The 18,884-nt window shown below is 41.8% G+C and overlaps 2 protein-coding genes across 9 annotated transcripts in view; one reads left to right on the top strand and one right to left on the bottom strand.

Annotated features, from left to right (window-relative positions):
* The window catches only part of PLGRKT (plasminogen receptor with a C-terminal lysine), a 258,998-nt gene that overhangs the window by 60,217 nt on the left and 179,897 nt on the right, over positions 1–18,884 (top strand). The gene's annotated exons all lie outside the window — the stretch shown is intronic.
* Positions 1–18,884, bottom strand: part of PDCD1LG2 (programmed cell death 1 ligand 2) — a 60,220-nt gene that overhangs the window by 7,104 nt on the left and 34,232 nt on the right. Inside the window, exons 4-6 of one of the 4 annotated variants that reach the window (XM_005581782.5) lie at positions 14,551–14,820; positions 6,707–6,841; positions 1,196–1,245 (exon numbers count right to left, since the gene is read on the bottom strand). In XM_005581782.5, coding sequence (XP_005581839.3) covers positions 1,196–1,245; positions 6,707–6,841; positions 14,551–14,820 — 455 coding nt within the window. Of the gene's footprint in view, positions 1–1,191; positions 1,246–6,706; positions 6,842–14,550; positions 14,821–18,884 lie in introns of all 4 variants that reach the window. The other 3 variants (XM_005581781.5, XM_045373225.3, XM_045373224.3) reach the window with 3 other exon arrangements.

The following is an 18,884-nucleotide window of genomic DNA, read 5'->3' on the forward strand; positions in this document are numbered from 1 at the left end:
CCACCTAGATTTACTCAGATATTCATTGCTATTGCATCCAAATACTTAGAGTGGTAGATTCTGATATCACAGATGTCCTTTTGTTGCTGAAAGTTTGAGAGGCAGTGAGCTGAGAAGAAAGTCCTGCTGAACTAAACAAAAACACCAAACTGGTAGTCTGCATGCAATCTAGGTTGGCAGGTTCATGCGTGAGCAGTTATTAGACAGAACCCTGGCCTCTTGGACAACTCCAATGACCAGATAGTAGTTGGTTACTTACTTCTATTTATAAAGGCTCAGGCAGGAATGACAAATTGACTTACTTCAGCCAAGTATATGGCCAAGACTGTCCCCCTCATCTCTTGGTGCCTGTGATGATTAATTTTATGTGTCATCTTGGCTAGGCTATTGTCCTCAGTTGCTTAGTCAAATGCTAGTCTATATGTTGCTGTGACAGTATTTTGTAGATGTAATTATCATTTGCTATCAGTTAACTTGGAGTAAAGCTGATTACCTTTCATGATATAGGTTGGCTTCATTCAATCAGTTGAGGGCCTTAAGGGCGAAAAACTGAGGTTTCCCAGAAAAGACGGAATTGTGCCTCAAGACTGTAACATAGAAATCCTGCCTGGGTTTCCAGACTGCTGGCCTGCCCTACACATTTCCAACTTGCCAGCCCCCACAATCATGTGCTGCTTCCCCTGAGTCTAAGTTTTTCATCCAACCAGGCTTAATGATTTTAGCAACCCGCTTTTTCTGACCCCTAGGTCATATCCTTCCTCCTCCACAGATTCCAGCTCCAAGCCTGTAAACCTCATGAAGAGACTTCTGTTTTGCCCATATTACTCTTGACTCACAGCCCACAACAATGTACTTCTTAATCATTGTTTGTTGCAAAAACATCCACTGTCAATTGCATCACAGTTGGATATCTTCTCTTTGCTGTTAGATTTTAACTCCATATCTAACTATGTGAGACCAGAGGTCCAGTGCAGTATCATCTGGGAATGCTTAGGAATATAGACCGAGCAAAAGATGGCATGATTGTTCTGGGGCTAAGAACAAGGCTTCGCTGAAATGTTACCAAACAGGAAGATTCTATAAGCTGGAACCATTCAGTTGCCTTCCATGAATTAATAGAACAGTGGTTACTTTAAAATTCAAACTGAGAGAGAAAAGAAGGTAAGAAAGAAAAGTAAAAATCATGCTTACTCACAGCACTGTTCACTTCCCTCTTTTTCGTGGTGACAGATCTTTTTGTTGTGTCTGAAAAAGAAAAATTCCAGAAATGGAATAAGATTAATGAGAAAATTGTTTGGTTTATAGATTAAAATATGGCAGAACAAAAAGTAAATCTAGATAAATCCACATAGGGAAGCCCAAATGTTCTCTGTGGCCTGGGACCTCAGGATAGTAATGCATAATGTAAAATCTGGCCCCTAGGCAAAGAGTGTGAACAAAGAAGACCCACATTTTCCATTCCTCTGTCTACTCCTGGCCCTCAGGCACTTAAAGGCTGAGGGACTAATTTGGGTATCCAACCCAGGAAATGTCTGGCTGCAGAATTAGCTCTCCCTTTTCTGCTTTAGTCTTGACTGCCACTTCTACCCTGCCTTCCCTGGCCCGGGTCAGAAGTTCTGATCAATTAATTTACACTAAGGTATAAGTGACTGATACTGGTTCAAAGTAACTCAAGTTACTGGTTCAGAAGCACAAGTTCACATAATGGGATGCTGCTCACCAGTAACTTTCCTTGGTTTCACATCTTTCTTTCTTTTTTTTTTTTTTTTATATCAATAGGTTTAGGGGTACAAGTGGTTTTTGGTTACATGGATGGATTGTATACTGGTGAAATCTGAGATTTTAGTGCACTCATCACTCACGTAGTGTACATTGAACTCAATATGCAGCTTTTTAATTCCTCACTGCCACTCCCTACTCTCTCCTTCTGAGTCTCCAATGTCCATTATACCACTCTGTATGCCTTTGCATACCCATAGCTTAGCTCCCACTTAGAAGTGAGAATATATGGTATTTGGTTTTCCATTCCTGAGTTACTTCACTTGAAATAATGACCTCCAACTCCATCCAAGTTGTTGCAAAACACATTATCTCATTCTCTTTTATGGCTGAGTAGTATTCCATGGTGTATATATACCACATTTTCTTTATCTACCTATTCATCAATGGGATCTTAGGTTGGTTTCATATCTTTGCAATTATGAATAGATTTTCACTTTTTTCTTAACCTCTGATTTCACATATTCTCTCCCACTCTGATTCTCTTTTAGTGAAAGAGATTTAATGCCCAACTCCTGCCATTGCCTGGGTTCCTGAAATCAGTCCATTCCTAATTCTGCTTTTGCCCTTTATACCAGGTTTTTAGTAATTCCTTCATGACTGTCTTGAGCTTGGCTTGGAATTTGGGGGTCTCTATTCAGCACTGTAGTCTCTTTCATGAGGGTTTGCATTTGAAAGGAGCCCAATGGTTAACCCATAGGAATTGCTCTTGAATGTTGGCTTCAGTGGGTACCTCCTTAATGCCTGAGGTTAGTGCTGTCACTCTCTGTGGGCCACAGGTAACCATAAACCAGCATATTTGGTCTTTAAACCTTTGTAAAATTCTGGCTGAGTCTTCTAGGGCTGTGCCACTCAGAGTCTGGTTCATGGGCTGGTGCTGGTAGGTGAACTGTTACCAGCCTATGATGATAACTGGTCCTTCACAAGAGAGTTTAAGAAACACTGTTCTGAAGATCTGAAGACCTGTTCTCAAGATCTAGATTCTGTAGCTGGTGACTCCTACTGGATTCTAAGTTGACTTTGCCATTGGCTCAGCAAGTCAATGTGTAAGTCACTCAATTCTTTTGGATTGAAACTTACTTTCTCCTTCCATTGCTCAAAGATAATAATATTGATTGAATCAATTTGTATTAAACACTTTTGCAACAAATAGGCCACAAGTTTTGGAGTCAAACAGACCTGTATTCAAATCCCAGCTGTATGACTTTGGGAAGTCATATAACTTTTCTGAGCTTCACCCAGCATAAAGACACTTCTCCCTGCCACAAGCAATTTTTGTGAAATTAAGTGAGAAGTTTGTAAAGGGTCCAGCACAGTGGTTTTCAGTAGAACTTTCTGCAGTGATGGAAATGTTGTGTATCTGCACTGTCCAGTACAGGAGCAATTATCTGTACATGGTTATTGAACACTTATAATGTGTGAATACTTAAGATGTGACTGATGAACTGAATTTTTATTTAACTTAAAAAGAGCCACAGATGGCTGTTATATTGGACAGAGCAGATCTAGCATACTCACCTGCATATTGTAGGTTCAATGTTTAAAATTTATTGAACATTTATTATATGCCAGGTAATTTTTTAGACACCGGGCATGTATTGGTGAATCAGAGAAACATAGTTACTGTACTCTTGAAACATAGAGACTAGCAGATGAAGCAGAATTTAACATTATTTTGCAACAGAAGTTGCCAGCTTCTTCTTTAGAGCCCAGCAGGTCACCCTGGAGCCCTGAACTGCTGAATGGTTCCTCTTAAGGGAAAATGGTAAACAGGACCTTTTATGGACCAATAATGGCTGCCCTCCTAATACCCTTTAGTGCACAGAGCTAGTCACTGAGGTAAAGGTGGGTAAATCTGTTCAGAGCTAAGAAGCCATCTGGAAGGAAAGGGACCAAGACTGCTGCCTCTTTACTTAACTTTGCAGTGGAGTAAGAAGTTCAGTTTAACAATGGCCCTAAGAGGAACTCAAGAGAAGGAAGTTAGGACTGGTGTCCCATGCTAAACATGAGGGCCTAGAAGGGAAGAGGCTGGCTGTGCACAGCTGTGGCTAAGGCAGGGATCCCCTCCTACCTCATCAACCCATTGGGGTCCTGCTTTGGGACCAATGACAGAGCATGTGTTGGGGAACCATAAGAACTGTAATATTGTAGCACTGTGGTCTGTGTGGGGATTGGGACCAGCAAGGTTACCTTTGCATAGTGGATGGAGACACCTGGAAGGACCAGAGATTCTACATGGCAGGAGTAGACAGCAACTGCTCAAAACCAGGGCCCTCTGGAGGACTAACCTAGCTCCCTAGTAGCCTTCCTGCCTGTTTGTAAATAGCACTGGCCCTGTGGGCTAAGTAAGCTTTCTGTCAGTTTGTGGGAGGTGGAGAAGTACATGCTATAAGAGGGAGACATTGAACTTCTTGCTAAGATAGGCATGTGGGTACTTGAGGAATTAATTGGAAAATTAAAAGGGATGCAATTTAATTGGTAGCCCAAGCTATTAAAACAGATCCTAGACTTGTGATTGTGTGCTGAGTATACTGAAAGAAGAAGTTGGTGCTATGGAAACATATAATAAGGGGATTTAATGTAATGGGTGTGGTATGTGGTGGGTAGAATTAGGAAAGACTTGATGAAGTATAAGCTTAGCTGAGATTTAAAAGATGACTCCAACTCAGGTGAACAACAAGAAGAAAGTATTTAAGAAGAGACAATTTTGTATGAGAAAACTTGGAATTGAAAGACCGCGATGCCTCTGAGGACTGGAAAATCCTGTATGGTTAGAGCTTAGACAATGAAGTTGATGGTGATGCAGTTAAAGTTGGAGACATGAGTCAAACCATCCTGGGCTTGTTGGAACTTCATCCTGTGAGCAACGGGAAGCCATGGAGAAGGTCTGAACAGAGGATATATGGTAGATTTATGATTTTTAAAAGCCTATTCTAGCAAAAAGTGAGAACACACCAAGTTGGAGGTAGCAGTAGTGAATACAGGGAAACCAGCTGGGAAGATTCCTCTGTAGTCCAAGTTGAACCACACTAATGGCAGTGAAGTTCAGCCAATAAGCTGTAAAATGTTCCTTCTCTTGCTGCTTCCCCTTTTACAGATAGAAAGACCATCTCAAAGAAGACAGGCAATTTGTACAAGGTCAGAGAGCCAATAAATGGCAGCACCAGGTCCCAGCCTAGCCCTCTGACCTTGGTTTAAAACTCTGTCTACATCACCAGCAGTTCTCAACCCTTTTCCATGGCACATGGCACACAAGTTTGTGTGCACGGCAGACACATGTAAGAAAGCAGATCTGAATGCAAATGATTTAGAGACAAGGATTATATAGGCAACCATGATTTCTCTCTGGTTCGTTAAAAATATAAAAGAAATTGTTTGCACATTTATTCACTCAATTCTTATTTGTAACAAAGGTCTCCTAATCACAGTTAGGATTTGAGCTTTACATGCCAGCTCTGAGCTACTGATATCCTCACTCACTCTTAAATTAGGGTGAAGGATGAGGAGAGGATTTATTTACACTCTATCTTTGAGTGTGACTCCATTCCATTCTCCCAAAGAGCTGGGACGGAAGACTCAGCTGCTCATTTCTGAAGTGCTTAAGGAGTCCTCAGGCCCTAGGCCTTGAACTGTGGTATAAGACTATTTTCAAGAGGTATGGGTGTGGGAGGTAAAAGAAGAATGGCAGAAGATAAGACAACTGAGGTGGATCTGACACAACTCTCTGAAGTGGTTCTATTTAAAAGTCAAAGTCTGTTGGAGATACCTCCTTTACCATGAAGCTCCCTTCCCTTCCACATTTATTTTTCTTTCTATCTTTCTTCTTCCCCATCTCCTGCTTTCTCTTTCTCCCTCACTCCCCTCGCCATCTTCTTCCCTCCCTCTGTCTTTTTCTTTTGGCAACAATTCCTTGCATTCTACAGTTAGAAGTATTGTGGTCAGCACCCAAGTGAATGAATACACACATAGGGCAACGGACAAATAGAACATGACAATATTTTATGGCAGATGAGAAAATAGAAGTTATGAATATAAATGTAAGATAACAACCACTTAAAATTCCCCTAGTCCTCAGATAGTGCTGCTCCAAACTCCTACTGAATTATTTCCACATGTCATTTCCTTTTCTATAGATGAGGCCACGTATAGATCTTTGGAGAAGTCTATTGAGTGCAGACAAGGGAGCCGTTTAGGAAAGCACCAGCTAGGCCTGCATACATCCTGGGGGTTTTGTGGGCAGGCTCCTCCCAGGAAACCAAGGACAGACACATGAACAATGAAGCAATGAAATCAGAGCTCAAAGGCTTCAGCATGCTCTGTCCCAGCTGGTACGACAGAACAGGAGTGTGTTGGTGAGAATACAACAGGCTAAGGAGAAACTCGAAGGGAGCTGCTGAAAGACATTAAGGCACCACCAACCAGCTGTTTCCTTATCCCCAAATGGCCTCAAAAACCTTTCTCCTTTCCTTACCCAACTATGGGGTTGAGATTCCTGGGAGACAGGGGGTGGGTTTATCCCAGCTCATGTCCAGACTGGGGAAAAGAGGGGTGAAAATGGAAGGAATCTTCAGAAAGGATCCTGGCAACCTCCCACCAGCAAAATCTGAGCACGTAGCTATCTGCATTGCCAAATAACATCACTCTCATGAGGCTGATGAAAGCTCTTGCCTCAAAGAATAAGACAAACTCTTTCAGACATAAGAACAAAACATTCCCTTTAAAAAACTCAATGTAAGAAGTTCAGCTCACTGACGACGAGAGCCATTTTCTTCTGGGGAAAAATAATCAACAAGACAAACTCAAAGTGGTTCGTAAGCTCTGGGTGAGTTTAGCATGAAACCAGGAAGCTGTAGGCCCGCAGTGCAAAGCAGTGGCTCATGCTGCAGACACCCAGTCCATTTGGTTACCATGAATAAAACTCACTTACCTTTTGAAGAATACAGCTTTTGACAGAGTTGTTTTCTTAGGGCTATCACTGTGGCTATGAAAATGAAAGCGATGATGCAGGAGGGGATGAAAATGTGAAGCAGCCAAGTTGGATGGGTCCTGGGTTCTATCTGACCTGGGTGAAGGAAAAGCACCAGAATCCTGTTACATGGCAGCTCAGAGGTAGACCAACAGGCTGGCCACATGAGTGGGTGACAGCCAACATGGCTAGCTCTGTGGAGCATTTACTCCACACCAGGCCCTGTTCTAAGTGCTCTGCACCTATCAGCTTATCCACTCCTCACAACCACTCTGTGAGGTTGGCTCTGCTATGATCCCCATTTCACTGGTGAAGAAAGTGAGGCACAAAGAGACTAGGAAGCTTTCCCTAAGTTACACAGTAAGTGACCCAGCTAAGATACACCTGGTTCCAGATTCTGTGCTTTTTACCACTCTCTCATATTATTTTTTGCCATCCATCCATCCATCCGTCTGTCTGTGTGTCTGTCTTATCTATCTATCTATCTATCTATCTATCTATCTATCTATCTATCATCCAAGCATCTTTCTTTCTTTTTTCTCTTTTTTCTCCCTATCACCCTTCTCCTCCTCATCCTCTCTTTCTTCCCAGTGGCAAAATTTCTCAGCCCCAAAATGTCTTTCCCCCACTGACAAGTACTCACAGTGCTTAGAATATATACCATTAGTTGTTAAATTTCAAGGATTAACAGGATCCTTTTGAAAAAAATAGAATATCCTAGGTAGTGCTAATATATTAAACCCAGTCACTCATGCCTTAGTGTGAATTACTACAGTTGACCCTTTGCCTTGTTTCAGTTTTTCAAGGCCTTGGCACTGAGGAAAGAATGAGTTTAGTACAGGGGTGGATCAGAAGAATAATTCTGGAGGCTGGGGAAAGCCTTATAAAGTCCTCTGGTGTGTGCAGATTAGAACAAGGGCTCCAGACTGACAAAAGGCAGGGCTGGAGGAGTGTTTACCTACAGGGAGATGAAAGGGTGCCCAAGTTAATTTGTGCCCTTTTCAAAAGCTTGAATTTTGCCTCATGGAGTCATTCACATGGAATAAACATGACAGACTGGTACAGGAAAAACTGGACAAAACTGCTCAGGAGGAAAGGCTTAGTCCTCCCAACTTCCCAGCCCTCAAACCCCACCACCTCCAGCACAGTGCTATCTGAGAACCATGGATTGTTTTACTGGAGAAGGGATTAGACATCATTTAGTCTGAGCCCCTCATTTTAGAGTTGAGGAAGTAAGTCTCAGAGATGCTAAATAATCTATCTGAGATCATCACTGCTAAGTAAATGGCAGTGCCAGGATTGCAAACCCAGATCTATCTGACCCAAAGCTCAGCCCCCACAGATATTTGTCTCCATCCAAGAGTGTGATTAACATTAAGGAAGGAAAAATAAGGAGCCTTGCTCATCCAAATATTGGATAACCCATATTGATTACAATCTGCTTCTTAATTTCTAGGAAGTGCTTAGTAAGCACTTGCTGGATGTGAGTCAAGGAGAACTGGGCTTCTCACTGTCCCCACAACAGGAGAGATCCCTACCTCAGTGTCTTTATGCAAACCCTCGTCCTGTGCAGGTTCCCTCACAGTCTCTTCCACGTACAGAAGCTCTACTCATCCCTGAAGACTCCAAAGTTGAACATCCAGTAGGACATCAGTCTACTTAGACTGTATTTGGAGGACAAAGGCCTTATCTAAACTACCTCTGAGTCCTCTCTAGAGCCAAGCAACAGCTACATGAAAAGTGTCAATATGGAATTGTTGCACTGAATTGACTGTCTTTTAGTCCACCTAGCCTAATCCTCCTAGTCATTTGTTACCTTGTGGTATACTGCTGGTTAATCCATTCTTTCTTTCAACTCTCGTATTAAGGAATTAGCTGGACATACGGCTTCTCAAGCCTACCCTGTAGTTAAGTGGGCCCAGCTGTGTCATCTAAGTTCAGGCTAAGAGAGTGAGTTTTCTAGGTCTTCACCTTAAAACATTGAATGCGTCTTCCACCACTCATTTACTTTCTGAAGGTTGAAACATGGGTTTGGCACTGACTGAGCTTTGGCAATTTTATAGGGACAACATCCTGGAGAATGGCAGAGCAACAGGATGAAAAGAACCTGGATCAGTGAATGACTCTATGGAACATAGCTACTTAGCTGCTCTGAACCACCTGAGTGTTACCTGGAAAGAAATAAACTTCTGTCTTTCTTCTCACTATATTTTGAGGTCTCTTCATTATGGTAGCTTAGCCTATATCCTAATACATATTCCTCTAAGTTGTTTTAAAATCCTTGCATACTCTTTTGACATTTTATTTATTTATTTATTCATTTATTTTCTATTTATTTGAGACGGAGTTTCACTCTTGTTGCCCAGGCTGGAGTGCAGTGGCATGATCTTGGCTCACTGCAACCTCTGCCTCCTGGTTCAAGTGATTCTCCTGCTTCAGCCTCATGAGTAGCTGGGATTACAGGCACCTGCCACCATGCCCAGCTAATTTTTTGTATTTTTATTAGAGAGGGGGTTTCACCATGTTGGCCAGGCTGGTTTTGAACTCCTGGCCTTAAGCAATCCACCCATCTCAGCCTCCCAAAGTGCTAGGATTATAGGCATGAGCCACTGTGCCTGGCCAATAATTGCATACTCTTAGCAATGATATAATGAGGCAGATGTGTGACTTTGGTTATTTTGTTGCTAGTATTTGTGCCACAAGCTAGAATATCATTTGGCTGCTTTGACCTGGCTGTCCACACAGTCTGGTAGCTGGGATGATGGGACTGGTATTATGTAAGATGAAGTCTCCAACCCATCAACCCAACATTTGTTGAGCACTTATTATGAACACAGCACTCTGCTTCTGCCTTAGTGTAGAATAAAGAAGACTTGTGTGAACAATGAAAATACATGGAAAATAAAATAGCAATTAAAAAGGCAAGCATAGTTATAAGGCAAACAAATGGTCCAGGTAATAGGTCTCAAAATGTGGGATGAGGGAAAGACTCCCTTGTGCCCTGGAGTGACTGAGCTGCCCCAGAGAGAGGGGGGGCTTGGAGCTAGTAGAGAGAAAAATAATGATATTTATGTGGACAAACCTGAGCAAAGAAGGCATGGAGGTAGAAAAGGTACAACCACGTTCAGAGAGCATGTGGTGAGGAAGGGATGGTTAATGAAGCAGAGGATCCATGTCAGTGAACAGTAGGACAAATACAAACCTGGGAAGGATGAGTAAAACCAGGTTGAGAATTTCTAACTACACAAAGATTTCTCCATCTCCCTGATGGCTGCATTTATGAGTGATACCCTAGGAGATCCTGAGCTCTGATGAAGACCCCACAGGTCTCTCCTGTGGTTGTTGACTATTTAGTCAGCCATGTTGGCTACCATGGAGAGAGCGGGGTGGCCATTTTACTCTGCTGTTAACTTCTCACAGCATAAAGGCTTCCAGAGCAATGGTCAGTCTGCCCTTTCACTTCTCTACCATGCAGAATAAAACACTGACATAATCAGTGATGTAAAGGGTGGACTCTAGTTATTTCTAAATTCATCTTATACAGGCCCCTATTTCCCTGGAGAGGTTCTTATATAAAAAGCATCTTTCTAGAAAACTACAATTCATCCAAAGTACTGGCCTACACTTAACCAGGCAGAAAATTCCACATAACAAAGGACAGTTGAGTAAACAATTCCAGGGAAAAAAAGTTATCCTGGGATTGCTCATATTTAATCCTCCTTAGAGGCTTTAGCTTTAGTATGAATTAGTTAGAGTTCATCTTTCATGAGGTGAGAAGTCTATGGTCTTAACCATGATATAAAGAGAGGTAGAGAATGTTGAAAGACCAACTTGCCTAATTCATTTTTTTACCTGAAGTTGGTCCTAAAATTGATGGATTTCTAGTTTCTTTCTTTCCCCTCCCTACCTCCCCTCCTCTCCTCTCCCCTTTCCTTTTCTTTTTTGGAGACAGAGTCTCACTCTGTTGCCCAGGCTGGAGTGGAGTACAGTGGCACAATTGTAGCTCACTGTAACCTCAATCTACTGGGCTCAAGTGATCCTCCTGCCTTGGCCTCCCAAAGTACTGGGATTACAGAATGAACCACTGTGCCCAGCCTCTAATGTTTTGATTTCAGTTAAGGTCCTTAGCATGACTCCTATCTTTCTTTCTAAACTAATAATTTAGTTGTAAAGAAGCTGGGCTAATTTTAGTGTTGGCATTGGGTAGTAAACTGCAGATAGGTAGGGAAGTGGAAAGAGGGGAGAGATGACAGTACATCTAGCTGCCTCTGAAAACTGTATCAGGGAATAATTTTTTCCAGAAGAAAATACCAGGAAAGTAATGATGAGATGGGTATTCAGTCACTGCAAAGTTCTTAGAGTATGGTCTGTGGATCAGTGTCACTCCATGAAAAAAATTAATTTTAATTTGGGATAAAGAATCATATATCTGATGCCTCAACTCATACCATGTCTGCCTCACGCCAGCTGTACTTGATGGTGGTAGTTCTGTGCAAGGTCTAATTCACTTCCTCCCGACAACCTCCTCAAGCATGTTCTGTGTCTGTACTAGGGCTATCCCAATGCTGTAGGTTGGCCTCCTCACCATTACTTCCAATGACTCACTTATAGAAGTTCGCTCAACCCCGCACATTTAGGCTCTGCTGGATCAAAGGTCTGTCTGGCTTCCTATAGGGAATTCTAGCAGGGGATACTGTGTTTGTCCTACTGCATCTAAAGCTGTGCTACTGGCCTGGCCACCTTGAGCTCTTAATATTGGCAGACCAGTGGGCAAAGAAAAAATTACCATACTGGTAAAGTATTCAATCTTGATTATCATGAAAATCTTGAACACCGCTATATAATGGAGACAAGGAAGAGTATGTTTAGAACTCAGGGGTCCACTGATTCACTGGTTCTTTTTACTTCCATATCCAGTGATAATGAAAAGATATTTGCAACAACCCCAGTCTGTTAAGGACATGATGATCAAAAGCTTAGATCTCTTAGGGTCGTAAGTCTGGGTCACCCTATCAGGCAAAGAAACCATTCCATCTGAGGTGTTGGGTGAGGGAAATCTGGAATGTATGGTGGATGAGTGAGACAACAAATATCACCTGTGGCTTGGGATCAACAGCAGCAGCAGGAACTGCAGCTTGTTCCACAAACTGGTGTACATTAAATCTTTCACAGAGATTGTGGCTCCCTCCCAGCTGGAAGGCTCAGTGACAGAGCCAACTTAATGTAGGGCTTGAGTGGATTTGAACAGTACAAGTGGGGACTCTGAAGTCCTGCCTTATTTCCTCTCAGCCCCACCTTTCTTTTTTTTTTTTTTTTTTTTTTTTTTGAGACGGAGTCTCGCTCTGTCGCCCAGGCTGGAGTGCAGTGGCGCTATCTCGGCTCACTGCAAGCTCCGCCTCCCGGGTTTACGCCATTCTCCTGCCTCAGCCTCCCGAGTAGCTGGGACTACAGGCGCCCGCCACCTCGCCCGGCTAATTTTTTTTTTTTGTATTTTTAGTAGAGACGGGGTTTCATTGCGTTAGCCAGGATGGTCTCGATCTCCTGACCTCGTGATCCGCCCGTCTCGGCCTCCCAAAGTGCTGGGATTACAGGCTTGAGCCACCGCGCCCGGCCTCAGCCCCACCTTTCACTTCAGCCAGCTGGAATAGAATTCTGGGTGGGCTTACACTCACTTCAAGGTCAGTAACTCACCTCAAATTGGATACTTTTCTTTCTGCTCTGAGACTTTTCTGATGCTACGGATGCTGGGGAAAGCTCACTCAGCCCACCTGCATGTCTTAAGCCCAGCAGCAGAATGGAGTTCATATTCCTGTCAACCAATGGACGTGAAGCAGATGAACAAGTCCTTCCACCTGAAATTCTTTCAGTAGACATCTTAGGAGGCTATCTACATGCTGGTCCTTGAGTATTTGAGTTTCTGTTGCCCACACAAACAACTTTGATAATATACTCTTATATTATTCTCTCTTAAACTCCTAAATCTCTTGTTTCTGCCCTCTTGGGTTACCAATTAAATACCTGCATGCCACACAAGTCCTTATCATAGGCTCTGTCTTACCCAGCTAAGACAATGGGCAAAATGTGAAATACAATGACATTATAGTGAATTTTCTATAAAGCCAAATTGAATCAGTACTAGGGACTGTCCTTTATTCTGACAGTATATCTCTTCTCAGTAGGGTAGATAAAATGATGGCTCTCTCCAAAGATGTCCATATTCTAATCCCTGGAACATGTGAATATGTCACCACCTTACATGGCAAAAGGAATTTTGAAGATGGACCTTGAGATGAGAAGATCACCCTGAATAACCGGGGGGATGCAGCACCTAATGCAATCACAAGGGTCCTTAAGAGGTGGCAAAGAGAAGCAAGCTAGTTAGAGAAAGAGATGTGGCTGATCACAGTGGCTCACGCCTGTAACCCCAGAACTTTGGGAGGCCAAGGCAGGCAAATCACCTGAGATCAGGAGTTTGAGACCAGCCTGGCCAACATAGAGATACCCCATCTCTACTGAAAATACAAAAATTAGCCAGTCATGGTGGCATGTGCCTGTAATCCCAGCTTCTCAGGAGGCTGGGACAGGAGAATTGCTTGAACCCGGGAGGCGGAGGTTGGAGTGAGCCAGGATAGTGGCACTGCATTCCAGCCTGGGCGGCAGAATAAGACTCCATCTCAAAAAAAAAAAAAAAAAAAAAGAGAGAGAGAGAGAGAGTGAGAGAGATGTGGTGACAGAAGCAGAGGGCTAAATGATGGGGTTGCTGCCTCTGAAGATGGAGGGGCCATAAGGCAATGAATGCAGGTGTCCTCTAGCAGCTGGAAAAGACAGGAAAGTGGAATCTTCCCTTAGGGCCTCTGCAATCCTGCTGACACCTTGATTTGAGCCCAGTGAAACTCAAGTCTGGCTTTCTGGCCTCCATAAGTATCAGATAGTAAATCTGTGTTGTCTTAAACTGTGAAGTTTGTGGTAATTTGATATAGGAGCATTAGGAAACATATGAACTTGGTGATGGGATTTCCTGTCTCTTGCGAAATGATTGTGATACTAGGTGTTTGTTGTCCTTACTTGGCAGATAAAAGTTGTTATTCTCCCAAGATTGTTTGAAATTCTGCTGGTGTATGAAGATCAAAAGTATGGGATCCCTTCCAAAAATATCCAGCATAGCCAGTCAAGGCTCTGAAGGATTTTGTAAGAGACCAAATTTCTTGGAAAAACCCCATAACCAGCTGACTGGCAGCAAATACAGCAAAGAAATATTCATTCTGCTGGCTCATGACACTGTGCATGAGTCACAGTGATTAGCTATTGTACTAGATATTTTCTGTTTCCTCTCCAGATCTGTTCTGTACACTTCAACACTGCTCTGAGCCCTGAGAAGTTGACTTTTATGGAATACAACAGTGGACCCTTGTATTCTCTGACTTCTAGCAGGGTTCAGCCAATGGAAGGCACTAGCAAGAGATTGGAGGGTGGGAGGAGAATGAGGTCGGGGTATTCATTCATCCAGCTTCCACCCTTTGGAGTTGCTGCAGGTGGCAGCTTCCCTATTCTGTAGCTACAGCTTCTGTGAAATGGGGCTTTCCCTACAGTTGCCTTCTGATTCCAGTAACTTCTCCAACAGCGGTAATTACTCTCCCAATATTGAAGCCCCAGTGTTCTGCACTATCCTTTATAGTTTCTACAAATGCTGATCACACCTTCATAAATAGTCCCTTTATTACACTCTCCTCCAGTCACTGAAGTGTGCCATCTGTTTCTTGCCTGAACCCTGACTGATAGACCTAGGAAGTGGGGGCAGCTCTTACTTTGAAGGTCAATGCTGGCCAAAGTAAGTTCCCTCACTTGAGCATTCCAGAACACACAGCTGAAGTTTCTGCCAGGGTGTGGCTTGAGGCGCAGAACACTGGTGACCTGGTAGAGGCCTTCAGGGGTCCTGGAGTGGCTGGTGTTGGCAGGAACGCTGATGTTTGGCCAGGATACTTCTGCCAGAGGATAACCTGTAGCCTGGCATGTGAGCTCTACCTCATCTGTTTCTGGAACCTTTAGGATGTGAGTGTTTATTTTCCTGTAGGAAGCTGGACAATAGAGAAGAAAAAGAAATAAGCTTTTATTTTCTGATTCCTATAGAGCTTGGTACTTAATGCCATGTGAAATGAATAAAATTATCACTATCAATATTAATAATGGTTATCATTTGTAAACACACTCTATATCCCTGATATCATTTTCCACATGTTGAATTATTTAGTTCTTACAATGCAATAAAGATGGCATCGTTGATATTCCCAATTTTTGTACAGGGTAACTGAAGATAGAGAAGTTGAGTATTTTGCTCATAGTCATAGAGCTTATAACTGGTAGGACCAATATTTGAACATTGGAATTCTGATTCCAGATCTCAACAGTGGTCTAAGCTACCACAATTTGTGGCTTCTTTCTTATAGTGCTGTAAATTATTTCACAATTGGGGGCCAGAAAGAGGATGGAAAAATAAAAATCACTAGATTACCCACTATCTCACTTTATTTGGTACTTTTTCCAGACATCTTCAGTCAAAAATTTACTTTTTACTTCCTCCTTTCCTCAGTTTTCTTTGAGATTAAGAAGAGAAAAAAATAAAGACCTAGATAATGTCTATAAATAGTCAAGAGTTGGGTATATTTATTCTGCACTTCTCCCTAACACATACACATACATATACACAAATACACACAGTTCATGCACACACATGCTTCTTTGCAGTATATGCAGAGTGAATTAATCAGATATGGCTGCCTGCTCTCAAGAAAGCTGAGATCTAAGTATAGTCATTTTGGAAAATAGTATAGAGGTTCCTCAAAAAACTAAAAATAGAATTACTACATGATCCAGCAGTCCTATTTCTGGGTATATATCCAAAGGAATTGAAATTAGTCTGTTGAAGAGATATCTGTATTTCTATGTTCATTTCAGCATGATTCACAATAACCAAGATGTGGAACAAACCTAAATGTCCATCAACAGAGAATGAATAAAGAAAATGTGGTATATATACACAATGGAATACTATACAGCCCTTAGAAATAAGTAAAATCTGTCATTCATGATAACATGGATGGAACTGAAGGGTATTATGCGAAGTTGAATAAGCCAGGCACAGAAAGACAGATATGTATGATCTCGTTTATTTGTGAAATCTATAAAAGTAGATCCCATAGAAACAGAGTAGAAAGGTGGCTATCAGAGGCTGGGGATGGAGCAGATGTTGCTCAGTCTCAGAGTGGAGGAAATGTTATAGTGATCTATTGCCCTGTGTGATGACCACAGTTAATAATAATGTATTCTGTATTCCAATTTGCTAAAAGCATGAATTTTTTACATTCTCACCACAAAAAAAAAAAAAACTTGGTGATGTGATATTTTAACTAGTTTGATTTATCCTTTTTTTTTTTTTGAGACAGTTTCACTGTTGTCACCCAGGCTGGAGTGCAACAGCGTGGTCTTGGCTCACTGCAACCTCCACCCCCCAGGTTCAAGTGATTCTCCTGCCTCAGCCTCCTGAGTAGCTGGGATTACAGGCACCTGCCACCATGCCTGGCTAATTTTTTCTATTTTTAGTAGAGATGGGGTTTCACCATGTTGGTCAGGCTAGTCTCGAACTCCTGACCTCAGGTGATCCACCTGCCTCGGCCTCCCAAAGTGCTGGGATTGTAGGCATGAGCCACCTTGCCTGGCTTGACAGACTCTTTCTATAATCTATACATAGATCAAAACATCACATTGTACCCCATAAATATACATTATTGCCAGTTAAAAATAAATTTTAAAGTTAAAATAAAACTTTATAACTTTATAAAAGCTTTAAAAATAAATAAAATAAACATGATATTCTGAGAGACTAGAAGCCACAAGAACAAACCTTCCAGTGGTCTTAGATAATAGCTAAAAATAAACAAATATCAATACCATATGCAGTTACCAGGCAGTGTGGAAAGTCACCTGTTGATTTTCGCTGAGAGGAAGAGGGAATGAGCACTGGCTTTCATTAGGTAGGAAATATTCCTTTAATAAATTAAGTTTCAATACAATTTTTGAAGTAAGGATAGTCTTGAAGTAAAGGCAGAGGTGTGATACAACTTTTTTCTCCTAAATTGTTGGAAGTATAAATAGGTACAAACTTTGTGAAAAGCAATTTCACATTAAAAATAGTGGTAACAACCATGTGAAAACCATCTGATGTGTATGATTTACTTATTGTTTTCTATGTGTTGAGCTTTGTGGCACGTCCTTTTACATCCTGCGGAAGAGAAGGAATGTTCATGCCCTTCTTCACAATTTTTGCCTCTCTGTTCCCCTCCTGTGTTGTGGGTCTCAATGTTAAGAGTTGACAATTTGATTCGTTGTAGCAAACAACACCCACTAGATCTGGGTTCACTAGAGAGCAGGGTCACTGCACAGTGAAACATCCACCAGAACCTGCATGCACTTGGGCTCTCCCTTGAAGTTCTTGTCTCCATGTGGTCAGCACACCCAGCTGGGCCTGCTGGTATGTCCCAAAAAGCTCTGACATCTTTCCCCTTAATGTATAAATATACATAATACATATAATACATTATGTCATTTAAATGATACGCAGACCCTATGAGGTAGGTAAAATTCGTATTCCTATTTTGTAATGCATTCTGCATTGGAATCACCATAAGAGGATGTGTTTCTGTGTAATTGCAGATGTCCAGGGATGGAGCAAATAAGCAGGTAGAGGAATATGCTCTGGGGTTCTTAGGAGCACCCAGCACTAGTAGAAGATGAGGCGATTCAGGCACTGAAGCAGTCTACTGAAGGACTTGACCTGTTAGACTCACCAGTCTCCTTGAAGCCAAAACTTTGGCCTATCTTTCACAATCAAACAGTACCTGAAGTGTGCATTTCGAGTACTCACTTTATCTGTCATTTTATGTTGTTTATCTACACTTATTTTCCCTTGGTTCAATGTCTTTTGTAATCATTTTATATGATCATACTGTAGATTATTTCTGTAAGCTCTCAAGTCTTTTGGGGAATGAAGTAGAACAAGAACAGGAGCAGAGTACTATAGGTGAGGGTCTGGTCCACTATTGCAGGTGGCTTGGACTAAGAAGCTGATCTTGGTGTCCTGGTTGAGAAGTGATTTCAGAAGTAGGGATGCCAGGAATCGGGAGCTTGCCTGAGGCTTTGACTTGGGATACATGAGGGAGCAGATAGGGAGACATAGAGAGAGCTCTTCGGCTACAAGAATCAGCAAGGTTTGGGGAAGGGACAGAAGCCCACATCCTACATTTTTGCAGTATCAGAAATGTCTCCATAGCCTCTTTCTTATTTGGGAGATGGCGGAAAAGGAATCGCTTCCCAATGGAGAAGCTGGACTGAGAGTGATATTCTTAGGAAAAGATGAGTAAATTTTATAATTTAAGAGGTGGAAGTACTCCAAAAATTCAAGTCATCTGACTTATTGCTCAATGAAAAACACCTTCTACAGCAATTCTCCTAGATAATTGCTTTGATGAATGTTCCACATACACTTGAAAACAATGTGTATTCTTCAGTTGCTGGGTGTACGTTCTATATACCATATGCCAATTAGGTCAAGATGGCTAATTGCGTTGTTCAGATTTTCTATTTTCTTAATTGTTCTATCAGTTATAATAGAGATGAGTTGAAATCTCAAATGTAAATGTGGATTTGACTAGTTCTCCTAAGTCTGCCAATTGTTGTTTAATATTTGAAGCTATCCTGTTAAATGGACACACATTTAGGATTGTTATGTGTTTAGAACTCACTTTTTTATCATTATGAAGTGTCCCTTGTTATCTTTAGTAATATTTATCTTCTGATATTAGTAACCTGCTAAATAATTAACTTTTGCTTGAAAACATCTATGAATGGAAACTCCTACTTCCTCTAGAAGCAGTCTTTGCCATGATTATACAATAAGCAAGTTAAACTTCCATTGGAAAGATTTTCTTCATGCCAAGCAAAATTGTGCCTCTTTGTAGCTTCTACCCATTAGTATTTGTCTAGTTTAGTAACACAACATATGGAAAGCACCATAGTTAAAAACATGAGTTCAGAATCTAAGCAGTTTGACTAGGCTTTAGCCAAGGGCTAGTTATACGACCTCTTA

The sequence above is a fragment of the Macaca fascicularis genome, chromosome 15, assembly GCF_037993035.2.
Source record: "Macaca fascicularis isolate 582-1 chromosome 15, T2T-MFA8v1.1".
Classification (NCBI taxonomy): Eukaryota; Metazoa; Chordata; class Mammalia; order Primates; family Cercopithecidae; genus Macaca; species Macaca fascicularis.